The sequence below is a fragment of the Nymphaea colorata genome, chromosome 9, assembly GCF_008831285.2.
Source record: "Nymphaea colorata isolate Beijing-Zhang1983 chromosome 9, ASM883128v2, whole genome shotgun sequence".
In the NCBI taxonomy this organism is placed as follows: Eukaryota; Viridiplantae; Streptophyta; class Magnoliopsida; order Nymphaeales; family Nymphaeaceae; genus Nymphaea; species Nymphaea colorata.
In genome coordinates this window covers 23,826,136-23,840,163 of record NC_045146.1, presented here as the reverse complement: position 1 = coordinate 23,840,163, position 14,028 = coordinate 23,826,136, and the positions used below count along the sequence as shown (strand labels likewise).

The following is a 14,028-nucleotide window of genomic DNA, read 5'->3' as shown; positions in this document are numbered from 1 at the left end:
CCGCTATTCGCTATTCTGTTCGACCCATCTTCATATCAACAAAAAGGGAAAGAAGCTTGTCTCTATAAAAGAATTGAGAACTTTCAAAATTGCAACCAAAGAAGAAAAAGTATCACACCTATCTTGAATGGATGAGTGAACAAAACAACCATCGACCGCTTTCAACTTATCTTGTGGTCTCGTGCGGGTAGTAACCCTTAATTGGGTAGGAAAACAAGTTGATATCATAACAGCTGTATCAGATAAAAATTGATATTTTACCAACTGCTTTCCCGTGATACAGTATAAGGTTTTTGTTTATGAAGAAGAAACTAGTATTGAACTGGTGCAAGCTTTACAGTATTTACATTGTAAGTTCATTTCCAGTTGCTGTCATCACACTGCGGACATCCCTCCTGCGCAATGTCATGAATTTGAACACCAGAATCATAGACCGATCCAGGTCTCCAGTTGGCCGGAAGGACACTCTGTTTTGCCCAAATCCATTTTCCGTCGTAACCACCCGTTACCACGAACCGGAATTGCAGAGGACCATAGGGAACACGATTAGCCTCCCACACAGCTCCATGATTCCTCGTCATGAAGGTCCAGTTTGGAGATCCCAACTGCAAAGAAAGCATCAGGTTTAAGCAAGTTCTTTGGTTTCTCATTTGCAAAATCAAGTATCTGGAGGATCCACCTGTATCCCGCTGTCATGGTAAGAGACCTCCCGTATCGAGAGAGAGAGAGAGAGAGTACCTCAGCAATATCAACGCCCATAATGTCTGTCTGTCCACCTTGGAATAGGAATTTGACGGCTAGATAATGTGGGTACTGACTGCTCTCTTCCACTCGCACACTTAGGTTTCTATTTGCATAATCACAGGGTATCCTGCGTATTTAAACATGCCTAGAACTGTTAATTCCATAATAGTTTTCTGCTGTCAGCAGTTGCCATGAAATTATAAGTACTCCAAGCAAAATTCGCTTGTCATAACAAGTGAGACAACCCGGTCTGTAATACCAAATGAAACACAGAAAAAGTGGTGGAAATTGCCATTTCAAATTTTCATTACCTCTTGAATTCAATGTCCACAATGCCTAGTTTTTTGAGCTCCAGGCCCATTCCTGGTCGACTCATAGCCATGAACGCCTTATTGCTCAACACCCAGCCGGTTTCTTTGTTAGAATTATTATCTGTTAACACCACCTTCACCCCACGGCTGCTGCATAACCTCGGGTTTTTGCACCTTATCTGCCCATTTAACAATATAAAAATTAAATCCAAAATCCAACTGATCGATGAGTTTCTTGCAATGAACCAATGAACCATCAATGAGTTTCTTCTGCTCTATAGGGTAAGGAAGACATTTCTCATTTTCCTATCCTTCCTATCTTGGATAGACCATGGTTAAGAGAAAATTCAATCCTTATCTTTAACACACAACCCTGTAAATTGATCAATATGAGCCACAGAGGTTTGCCTAACATAAAGATCCATGGGGAGCCAACAGACCAACAAATTTTCAGATTTAGCAGACCAATGCATACCTGAAAGCATCCTCCACAACCAATTCCTTGCCTGAACAAACTAGAATTAGCTGCCCCAACATATCCTCCGTTGAAATCCAAAGCTAAAGGTCCATATCCACAAGCCCCAACTGATAAAAGAGAACAAAAAACGAGTATCTTTAGACTTGAACGAAAGGAGCTAACGAGAAGTGAAAAATTGGAAGAACAGCAAGTGAAATATGAAGACAGAAAGCAAAACCTGACAGAACAGAAGCGGAAGAATAATAAGCAGCAGACGAAGTATGCACGCATCGATCACAAGCCATGGATAAAGAACAAAGGAAAAGAAGGAAGACGCCCAGCAAAGAGAAGAATCCCATGTTGGTGTTTCTGACAGAGGAGGTCCTGCTCTCGATGAACCAAAGATTGCAGAATGTTCCTCGCCTTTCCCCTCTTAAAAAAGAAGGTGGTCTAAGATGACAGTGGGCTACAGATGGCCATGTGTTTGGTGGGGATCCCAGTTTTTCTCTTAAAATAAAGAGCTAGACAAAGGAGACGAACGTAAAAGACAAGGACTCTGGAACAGAGAGTGGAAGTGATGATTATAGATATGGCGGTCCCTCATAACAAGTCAGCATCGAATAGGAATTTGGAAAAAAAATGGCGCTGCTTTAATTACGTGCGTATTGATGAGCAGATAGGACCGAGGAGTCAAGCTTATCTGTCCTCCATGCCAAGCAAGAGTATCGTACCAAAGTTGTAGCCATTGAAGTAGGGACACGATCACGTCTCCATTGGAACAATCCTTTACCCCTTTGCCAATGTTCAGGTGAATCCTCTTACTAAAAAATGGAAGACAGTTCGCATGTATTAATAGCTTTTATGTAGGTTTATTATGAACATTTTAATTTCGGAAAGCAATTTATTAAGAATATTTTACAAGAACATGCTTTCAACGAAAACATGTGCATCGTGTTCGAATATTTTGCTTTTAACTGTATCAAGTAGACAAAAGAAGCGAATAAATGAAAAGTTTTCAAACTTAGGCACTGCCTCTTTTTGTGCAACTAAAAAGCTAAGCGTCTTTGGGTAAATAGCTTGTCGTCGACTAACAATTTTATCGAGTAATGAACAGAGCGTCGGAATTGGGATCCATTTCTTGAGAGGCCGACAAACAGACTTGGTGGGGACGCGAGCAATTATGCTCCAATATTCATAACTTTGTCCTAGCATGTTTTGCTTGGGTCGGAAGCCGCTGTCTCGAGATCAGATTGATCAAGATTTCTGCCAATGGCTTCCAAGTGTAATCACGATCTAACGTTTCAATAAGGCGGTTAACTTTGTGCGAACAAGCAAAATATATGTTGCAAGTTTCCATCAACTACTCATTTTGCGTAATACACAGTAATTTGGGCAAATGTAAAACATCAACACGTAGCGTGTTTTTTGTGGAAAATTCGTTTTAAAACCATTCTTTAAATGGGAAAAATTGTGGAGTTCGATATTCTTTTATGAATAAGAACGAGCCTTCACCGCCAAGAGTTACAAGAATAAAGCTACCTGGAGTTGTGGAAGATTTTCCCAATTTGAAGTCCTGAAATTTTAAGATATGCTCAAATGGAACATTGTACATGTACCAACAAATATCAAGACCACCGAAATTCCTGACGAAAGTTTTCCTTTTCTCCTCAGAAAAGCACGCGCATTCACACCATAGCAGCTTGAATCAGATGTGGCGTTACCTTTCACTTCGTCGTTGGGGAAATAATGGCGATGGTTGGCATTCAACTGAGCTCCCCAAAGAAAGATTTTAATTTTGTCAACAAAAGTTACAGCTGTAGATCAGTTGGGTGCCATTGATCACTAATTTCCGTGTCTTCCTTCCAAAGTGAGTAATTGACAGCAGTTCTAGGGAGACTACCGACTTGCGGGGAAGAGGTGCCTAACTTTTTCCCGGTGTAGGCTTCGAGAGCATTGCTTGTAAAGGCTGTGCCAACCGTTATTCCTAATAAATACATACAAATTCGTCATCGGAAGCTACAAACTTGGCTTCAAAGCAATCACATCAGCATCAGAATTTCTCTGCAATCACGTTACCCTCCCTCGACTTCTCCCCTTCCTCTCGCTCTGTACAAGCATTGACTCGTTTTCTCAATTGTCATTGGTTCATTAGCTGTTGATGGTGAGTGTGGCAACGCGCAATGACCTGGTTTCCAGAGATGTTTACAGCTTATTCGCTTATTTTCTTACGTCCTTAGTAGAGACATGCATCTTCCTTGTGTTTTGGACGTTACCCCGCTTATCTCTCGCTCTCTTCCATGCCTTTTTATTGTTTTTGCTGTTCTTGTACTGGGAGACAGCTTGTCACCCATTTTGTCAAACATTTCCTGTCTGTTGTCTCTCTAACGAAATATTAAATCTATTTTTTAACAAATTAATTTACTGAAGGGTTATAGTCGGTCAAGCTGGTGGACCAAAGAAAGCCCAATGATTAGTGCTACTCTTGAGTTGAAGAGAGGGACAGTAAGTTCACCTGTTCATCACGCAACTCTGGTTCTGAAACAAACTAATTTACTTAATGTTAAGTTCATACTCCGAAACCTTTTAAAAATCTTTTTCTTTTTAACATGTAGTGTGTTTGAATTAGGATTTTATAAATTAAAAAAAAATTAAGCTGCAGAGTTTTATGTCCTTTTAAAACATTTAGGTTATAAAAAATATGCATTGTTTTTCCATTTTGTTTTTCCAGTACACTCTGGTTTTCCAGTACATTCTTGTCAATTGGCTTCCTCAAGAATATTCACGATTAGGATATTCGATTAACATAAAATTATACTCAAATATACGTGATAGTTTTAATTTATTATATATGTATTTGTGTAGATCCTACCATGCAAACTGTCTTGGCTTGACTTCATGTGTGTTCAACATTATCAACAGCCTACAAATTGACTATTTTTTTACATCTTTAGACCAAAATGTATACTATTAGCATCAAAAAGAATTTTATCGCATCTTAAGTCATTGATTTTTGGATCGCCAAGAAGCCTCGACGCGCGTTGTACTACGGCATTTCAAAAATGATACCATCAACCTAAATTTACAAAAAAGCGAGAAAATTGAAAATATTCAACACTTGGCGTTCAGCAATATGTGGATGAGTAAACTTCTTACTGAAAATGTTCTACCTTATTGTATTATCATCTGAACTACAAGCGATAAGGTGGTCGATGATACCCGACGGGAAAAACAACTTTGGTGTGTCACATCACGCCAAGCATGTTCGCCGGATAGCACTGCCGATTCCATGGTTCCAGCTACGTCAAGTCATCTGGCTTTAAAACTTTGACAGATAAGTTTGTATATCTATAGGACAAAATGATGACAAATGGATAATGACCATATATGTCGTATCAAGGAAAAATAATGAAGTGGACCAAACGATTTTTGTCCATTTTATGCAAGGACCGACGACTAGAAATCATGTCTTTGGAATATTACCAAAAAAAAAAAAAGTTAGCTGAAGTAGATATTTTATCATGAAATAAGTTTACTTAAAACACAAAACGGAAACGCCGTATGCAAGAGAGTCTGTCTATTGCTGTTCTTCACGAATTACCCAGTCACTGTTAAAATGGATAATGTTCGTGCTTTTCTTTATTAAGAAAGTTCTCAGACACAATTTTTTGCTACAAAAGGACGAAATACCTCTTACAAATATGTGACTACAAATGGATCATTAGATTGCGGAGAGAATTCGTCATATTCTGTAACATAAATATGTATGGCGGTGAAAGCCATGGTGCAAACATTTAACTTTTACAGATGGCCAATTCAAAAGGGGATACAGAAGACGAAAGAGGAACTAAAAACTGAGGATTGTAGAAAGCCAATGCTCAAAGTACAGAAGATCTTTCGGTGCTCAATCACCATTTGGAAGGCTCAGAAGCATCAAGGTCAGCAAGAATTTTATTCATCCACATATTCCTCCTTTTAACATAAAGTACATAACAAAAGGCCTCCGTTTCATTCCCCATGTTGAAGAGCCCATTTCCTTTTTCCCATGCAAGTACATTATTACAAGTTTCTCTCGACATCAAAATCATTTGTATTTCTATCGCACACATGAGTGGCTAATTGGAATGTGTGGACACAATGACCAAAAAAAGCAGGAGTACCTGCAGCTGGATTTTTCCACCTCCAAAGCAGTTTAAAGGCCAAAGGTGCAAAATTGACAAGATTCGTGTGAGGGGAATCTCCCTCAAGGTACAAAGACAGCAAAAAGAATTAGGTGAAAAGGGATGGTGCTCACAGAATGACAGTGTACATGGCAACATTCCCACATCAGATTTCAAGATTTAAGTAGAACTGACAGCGGTAGCATATGATTGGAGCAATGAAAGTGCTTGCTCTGTTATTGCCCTGTTTCTTGCCAACTTTACCCACTCAGATGCAAGCCCCTCTGCCTGGCTACCAGACACACCAAGCTCCAATGCCTCCGCTGCTTCAGCAAGTCTCCCTTCTGCTAAAAATCTCTCCACTTGACTAATTACAGATTCAATACCTTTTCCTGATTCAGTATCTTCTCTCACCTGCAAACAGATCAGCAATACAAGTAGTTTTGGATTGGTCCTATTTGTTAATCAACAACACGGGCATAGAGTCACAAAGAGAAGTTAAGCAATACCTTAAGAAAAGATGCGACAAAAGCTAAGGAATGTGCTAGCAAACCACCACCACCAGCTGGTATAAGTGCAAGATGCTGCAGTGTTCTTTTCGATGCTTCAAACTAACATTTGAAATGACAAACTTTGGTGAGGCAAGAAGAATTATTTACTCTTTTGGAAAAAACCTCATCTAAGACAAAAGCCATCTCAGTTATCTAAGGATGAATTACGAATATAAATTAAGTTTTTCAAAAAAATCAACTAAAGGGAAAGGATTAATGCAGAAATATGCCACCACCAAGAATGTTAGCTATTCAAAATCTCATATTTACATAATTGGCTTAAAAGAATTAGAAACTGATGTTTCTTTTCTTCTTCAGGTTCCAATACCATTTTGAAATTGCATCTGTGCGCTGCGCTTGCAATCATGTATTTGCAGATACCAATAGTTATTTGATGAAGCCATATCTTCTCTGAATAATTGATATTGAACTATCCATAGATTATCTTTTAGACTGAATATGAGCACATGATAAATGTAAAAATTTTGATCTAATCAACTTGCATACATTGATCAAGGATCTCAGATATTTCCACAGTACATTGACAATCACTCTCTGTAAAGGTACGATCTCTTAAACAAGAGTTTGGAATCTGTTTTTGGGATTACATTTCCTTGAAAATGCAGCTTTCAACTTAGCAGGTAATATGTTGAAACCAAGATAGGAGTTCAGTTGCTGCCTTCTAGGTCCACAACCATTATTGATCCTGTGACACATGCAAAGAAGCTATTCTTTCAACAAGTCTAAGACTCTGTGAAGATTCGTTTTGTCTGGACCAAATGCATTTACGTTTTGTGGATGATATGTGCTAAGAAGCTTTGCTTGAAACCCGTATCTGCCAGCATTCTGCTTACACATATCAGACGCCAGAAAGCAAAGGGATAGACTTCATAGCATATTTTTCTGCTAAGGCTATCCACATCTATGTGATGGCCTGATTACCTATTGCTTATCAAGCGTAGATCAATGAGTTGTTTGAATATCCTATTTACAGTTCCTATCATGAATATAAATTATATAATCTCATGAGAAAAGGAGAAAGATTGCACGCATGTGTCACCAGCAAACTAGACAACCAGAAAGGAGACAAATATTTTCATCCTGTCATTACATTTACCTTTTGATTTAGTTGCAAGTGTGTATATGTACCAAGCTTCAATGTCTCATCTGGAAGCGATGAAAGCACCAGATCTAGAAACGAGTCTCTGTCAATGCCATCTACAGAAGTCTGCAGAGAAGATATCTCTTTCCCAATTGGAAGGCCTTTTGCTAACGCATCTTCTAAAGCAAGAATTCCCTGTATAGTCAATAACAAAAGAGTAAAAAAACTACCAAAACCTTTTCTTGGGGTTAACCACAAAAGATGCCATTCATAAAAACAAACACTTACCAAGACAAGCTTGTGAACAGAGTGACTTTGGCGTGCCTCTTCTGATCGGGCATAAAATGCCATGCATAAAGCATTAATCTAAAAGAATGCAAATTGATATAAATCTCCAGAATTGTTTTTCAAAATAACAAAAGCATATCTAATTCCTTTTGAATTAGAAAGAATTCCCAAGAAAAGGATGCAGTTACACTGCTAAATTCTAATTCCGGATAAGAACAATGTTCATAAACAGTATGTAAGAAATTGGGAATGAGAAAAGGGAAAATAACACTTCAAAACCACAAGCAAAGACACAAGATAGCATTAACAACAAGCCATACATGAAGATTGGCCTCAGCCAGTTTCTCTAGCTGGGATGACTTCTCACTTGCAATTGCTGCTGCTATTTCTGCTTTTGCAAGCTCCTTCGCTTTTTTCAACTCCAATTCTGCTTCTTCTTCCTGTAATAAAGGCAAAGTCAAGTCAATCCATAGATCAAGAATATTTTTACTCCCATGGACAACTGACTTCCTCCATATGAAGTTTTCAAGGCTTTCCACCTGAACATTTCCTTACATATTATTCACAGTAAAAGTGCTATAATTTATCCTGCTGCTATCCAACAAATCCATAAGCATACTCTATGGGAGGGAAATTGGTGGCAGACGATGAAGGACAGAAAGCCCACCTTTCGCTGTAATTCAACCTTTAGCTTCTCCTCTGCCTTCTCCTCAAGCAACTTGATTGAAGCAGATGACTTTACCCTTTCTTTGTTCAGCTCCTGAGCAAATGATCACATCAAAACAACGAGAAGCACAAAAGCTAATGACGGAATTAATCTTCATAATTGAGTAAAAGTAAAAAAGAAATTCAAAGGCAAGACCCACGATATTTGCCCTCAATTCTTACCTGGAAGCAAGGATAAAACAGTTTAATTCTAATAGAAAAAATCTCACTTTTGTTAACATAGTGCCAAAGGAATTTACATAAATTTTCACTTTTAACAAAAAGGTAACCCACTGTTTTCACAAGAAGCACAGAAAATGTAATAGAATATAATATTAAGACATTTTCATTAATTATAGGAGGAAAAAAGCAATGAAGTACAATAAGTCCATGTATGGGTAACAAAATCGCAACAGACAAACTGCCGATAAATAACAAATTCACATATCACCAGAAAAACAAAAATAAACAACCTTTACCTAAAATTTCCATGCATGCAGTAACCACACAAAACTGCAACATATAGTTGATTAAAAAGAAGCCAAAATTTTTAGTTCAAAATGTATATGAAAAATAAGCCTGATATTGGAGGACAAGATTCTTTTCTTGATTGAAGCTAAGAATTACCCGCAGAATACAAGACACAAATGAAAAACAAGCTGAACACGCCTTCAAACTAAAAACATCCATGACATTGTAAATGCCCATATTCCAGCGTTCACAACTATTCAGCATCACAGCCCATCTACAAGAATGCAATTTTATGGTAAAATCCTACTTCGTGTCTAAACCTGTCCTGCATGCGCATATACTGATCAGCCTAGACCACTTAAGATGATGGAGAAAATGAAAATGAGTTATGAACGAATGCATGGATAGCTAGAAATATTAACAAAAATAAATAAGAAGCCAGAAGAAAGCCAATGGTTATACGCGCAACCAACACACAATGGTTATACACGTATAAACAACACACTAATGTATCTGAAATCTACACAATGACCAACTGAAGAGAAAGATGAGCACAAAAAAAGACCATATTATCTGCAAACATGAATAGGATTATCAACTTAGAAGCCCTGTTGTACCTTATTTAAGCTTGCAGCCTCTTCAGCATACATAAGTTCCCTTGCCCAAGCATCCTTTAGTTCTCTTTTATACTTCTCCTGGACATCCATATGTGATGTTACACACATTAAATATTACTACATGCAGTAGACGACCAAATTTGATAGAAACACTGTCAAAACATGGTATGCTTCAGAATCAAATTCAACAACCTCCAACAGTCGCTTTTCTTCAGAAAATATGTTAGCATCTGATTCAGCTTGCTTTCTTTCAGCAGCATGAATGGCTTCTATCAAGTCTACTACTAGCTTTTCATCTTTAGAAGCATCTTTATTGGGATCGTGTAGAGGAACTTCCACCTGTGACTAGCATCTAGTTAGACCATCTAAACCAATAAGGAAACAAACAAAAATGGTAAAAATTCATGTGGTAAAGTAACCTCCTGGTTATGGTTCCCTGGAAAGGGGAGCTTAGAGCTCTCATCCTGAAGAAGGTAGTCATCAGAAAGAGAATCTTCCAGACTTCTGTGAGTTGATTCGTCTTCTCTACCCTGTATAAGCACATCGCATCAGGACAAAAAGAGAGAGACAGGGAGCAAAGACAATCAAGTAAATACGATATTCAACATTAGTCAACAAGACAGTGAAATACCACAGAAAGCAGGTCCCAGTTATAAACTCGTCATTGTTATCAGTTGATCACAGATATCACCTTCAGGAAGGTAAAACAAGAGGAACTAGCATGGTCCCACCAGGTCTGTTTGTAGTTTAGTGGGTACTTGATATAAGTTCTAAGTGGTCGTAGTACCATCATCAAGATGGACAGTGGACACATATCACCATCCATCTTCAAGGAGCAACAACTGAAAGCACACATAAGCACATATAAGATTAAAAACTTAAAATCAACTGTCACCAAGTTGCTTGACCTTACTGATGCATGGTTCCATCAGATAGCCTGAAGTGCCCTGACTCTTAAGTCCTGGAGCGACAGTTACATGACCTCCAGCCGAACTGATGTATTAGAGTAGACCACCATATAGTTTCTCTCTTACATGCAATATGAGTACTATAACTCTAACCAAAACCTAATTGCATACCATCTTATCATACTATGGACAGGGACACCAGTTTGCTTATCCCTCTCATGATGCTTTACTTGTATCATGTAGCTTTACGGTCCTACTGGAAAAGATGTGTAGTGTATGAGTAATTACATTACATTCTACCATCTGCTTCACCTGAATGGTTTTCAAGTAGTTGATTCAGGTAATAAATTATGTATTTATCATTTCATTTTGCTTTGTATTATGCTTTGCTTACAACAGCAGTCTAGAAGAGGACCAACTGAATGATTTGGGAACCAAATATGCCATCAGACAATGACAATTTATATGTAATCTCATTCCAGAGAAAGATAGCTGCAGCTTTTTTGCTGCAGACGTTCCATATGATGAATATGATACAGAACATGTATTATCAAGCATTTTAATTCCCATAGAATTTGGCACAGAACTCGTTTCGCTTTTTTCCCCAGCTCGTAAGGGAAAACCAATTTCAGAGTCTACCTCTGATTTACTTGTCTTCTTTCTCAGTATTGCCATCAATCAGTTCTATAATTCTCCAAGCAAAATAATGTATAATAATTTTGTTTTGAAAATGGAAAAGAAGAAAATTTGAGGTCACACGAGAATTGATGGATTTGAATATTCAGAGGCAACCCCATCATGATACAAATAGAAATGCTTAAATATTTGCAGAGAAGAAAGCAAACACAAGAAATTTCAATGCACTATAAAACGACGAAGATGATAGGTGAACTAACAACTTCATATTCGACCAAAGAAAACATAAGGAGCAAAAGGCATAAGTGAATTCATGAGACTCTACAATTGCAGAGAACAAAATGTCTTAAAAAATATATGTATCATCAGAACAAAGGGAAAAGAGAAACAAACTTGGGGCAAAACTGGCTCTTCGGATTGAAGCACACTTTCATGCACCTGAGAATTCTCTTTGGCTTCATGTTCAACTTCAACATTAAGGTCTTCTTGACTGGCTTCATTTTCATGCTTAAAGATATCAGAGGTGCCTTCTTGAGATGGGCTCTGTGCAGGAACCTTATTTTTCAGCAATAGATCATCTTCAGAAGAAGTTTGTTTCCATGTATCAGGCAAGCTTTCTGAAAATTGAATGCTTGTGCCTTCTTTTTGTTGACTTTCACCTTCGTAACTGCTCCCATGCGTATGATTTGTACTTGTGATGACTGCCTCAGTAACTTCAGGCTCTTCATCAGTACCTTGGACTGCAACATTCTCCCGTTTCTCATGAGAAACCAAATCTGTGTCCTCACCACGCTCTGGTATGAGTAGGTTTTCTACCCCATTTTCCACATCTTCAGGTTTTTGGTTTGTAGTGCCAGGAATGGCTAAGTCAGGTGACTTATGAACTTTACTTTTACCAGGTAATTCTATATAGCCAGCTTGATGAGCTGCTAAAAAAACAGCAGCAACAGCAGCACTACCAAGAATTAATGCTCCGCTTCCTGAGCTCGGAGGCTTCTCAGGTGGAGAAGTGCTTGCAGATACGTTATGTCGAGATGCTGTTGAAAATTGCTTGCTTGAAGAGACTGATGAAGCTATCTGCTTGAAATATATCAGAACAGTCAAAACATGTGCAACTATTGACAATAAATGTGCATGCATGTCCAAGCACATATCTACAGAGGAACTGGATATGTTTGTGATGTTGCCACGACATGTTAAAATAAATAACACACATAAAGAACATACAAACTATACTAGCTTGTGTTTTATTTGTTTTCATTAAGGAATCTAATAAGATTGCAGTGAGATCACTGCATTTTTCATAGTTGCCCTATTTTATTTGATCAATTTAGGTGTGCAACCACCTAGTCTCTATTTACTCTGGTTTGACAACCTAATAAACTTATTAATATACTATATAATGACAAATAGGAAGACATGGGAGGCAAATCAGGAGGCCTAGGGGTCCTATCCCTTCCTGAAATTTCCAACGTTTAATTTTTTTTTTTTAAATTGAGAATTTTGTGAAAAAATTGTGCCTCCCCACCCCCCCCTCCTCGTGTTACTGGTTCCACCTCTGGCACATGTGAATAGATATGCATGTACAATTGTTATAGACATATTCAAAGCATCCAATTTCATGCTTCTTCATAGCTAACTTAATAATTTGAAATTTCTCTTCTGAGGTCTGCCTATTGGAAACACATCCTTTATGCCATACAATCCAATAGTACATAAAGGAGACACCTAGACGAACTTGACTCTTCACGCTCATTGGCGTTTCAGGCTGATGATACCGCTTAAAGTTACAGAACAAAACGAAATATCAAGAGAAACAGCGACAGTCTTCAATGTGAGATTTTTCCATCCAAACGACACCAAATTAGCATTCCTCAGAGAGACCGAAATAAATGACATCGATCAACCAAGCAAGCGATCAACCTAAATCGACATAAAAATGTCCCCCTAGAAAGGTAGGGCACACCAATCGGGGAACAAAAATGTAAGGTCAAGAGGATCACCAATTCAATGGTGAGACAATTGATGCAATGTATGACCAGGGAGTACAATCCAGAGCTTCACTCGAGCAACAACCAGATGAAAATTCAGGGTTTCCACACATCCTTCGGTTTATCTGCAGTACCACATTTTAAATTTTCATTGGGATCCAATTACTCAAGAAAGAAAGATGATGCACTCTGGTTGTCCAACATGCAGACGCCCCATTTTCTTGTTGTCGCAAGTGGACTGGTTAAGGTCAAAACCATACAATTCGAACCGCATCAATCGATACCTAGTAATGCGATTGGTTTTCCATCTCCCATCCTATCTTGCTTGTCCGGAGAAAAGGGAAAAGAAAAATCCCCTTAAAAAGGAAATCACTTCATTACACGAAAACAGCTCATTTTCCTCATATCAAGCTCGTCATGTAAATCATGTCCAATGGACAATATAGTTATATCCTAGTCAATAAATATATAGCTGCATAAGGGGCCGATCGTATATGTATCAGAGGAACAAGAAACAGAAGGAAGCAGTAAAAATCAACATGTCCCGCATTTGTCAGCAGCGAAACATCTAAAACGTGCGTCGTTGGAAGGTGTCTATCAGCAAGAATTCAGGAGGAAGAGAGAGAGAGAGAGAGAGAGATGGTTACATACATAAGCCGCTGGTTCGATTTGGCGACTGATGGCGGTTCTTCCATGGGCAACGCCATCCAAAGCCCCGAGAGTTCTTCCCCTGAAATGGCGGAAAAGCAGAGCTCGATGCATCTCCTCCCGGTCTCCGCCTCTCCCTCCCTCTCTTCTCTCTCGCCACTGTGAACGCTCAGGAAAAAAGGGGAGCTCTCTCACGGGTCGGACTCTGTTGCAATACCCAAGCCAAGCCTGGACCTGGGCCTAAATTGCCTGGTTTGGATCTAAACTGGCAAGTGGGTTGGGAAACATAAAAGCCCCATATTTGAGACTCTGATAATGCCCAATGGATTAGAACTATTTCGTGAACCCAAATGGGCCAAATCCAGTAAACGAGGTTCAATAAAACCGGGTCGCGCTAATTGGGTTTGAGTCGGCGTCCAATTGCCCATCTGGATCTAAGTCC

General features: G+C 38.7%; 2 protein-coding genes across 3 annotated transcripts; both read right to left on the bottom strand.

The window, feature by feature from the left end:
- Nucleotides 1-238: 238 nt before the first annotated feature.
- On the bottom strand, nt 239-2,039 carry LOC116259986 (expansin-like A2). Its single transcript, XM_031638034.2, has 5 exons — nt 1,751-2,039; nt 1,531-1,640; nt 1,056-1,234; nt 739-871; nt 239-605 (listed from the first exon to the last, which is right to left on the bottom strand). Exons 1-5 carry the CDS (start codon nt 1,869-1,871, stop codon nt 357-359), a joined length of 792 nt encoding a protein of 263 aa, XP_031493894.1. The 5' UTR covers nt 1,872-2,039; the 3' UTR covers nt 239-356.
- A 3,397-nt stretch (nt 2,040-5,436) lies between these two features.
- LOC116261455 (uncharacterized) lies at nt 5,437-13,786 on the bottom strand. Of its 2 annotated transcripts, none has more exons than XM_031640220.2 (11): nt 13,590-13,786; nt 11,341-12,024; nt 9,823-9,933; nt 9,596-9,742; nt 9,404-9,481; nt 8,278-8,370; nt 7,931-8,050; nt 7,611-7,688; nt 7,338-7,517; nt 6,179-6,280; nt 5,437-6,083 (listed from the first exon to the last, which is right to left on the bottom strand). In XM_031640220.2, the coding sequence occupies exons 1-11, from the start codon at nt 13,698-13,700 to the stop codon at nt 5,850-5,852; spliced, it is 1,938 nt and encodes a 645-aa protein (XP_031496080.1). In that variant the 5' UTR covers nt 13,701-13,786; the 3' UTR covers nt 5,437-5,849. The 2 variants fall into 2 exon arrangements, with proteins under 2 accessions (XP_031496080.1, XP_031496081.1); XM_031640221.2 differs by having other exon boundaries at nt 11,386-12,024.
- Between the last annotated feature and the right edge of the window lie 242 nt (nt 13,787-14,028).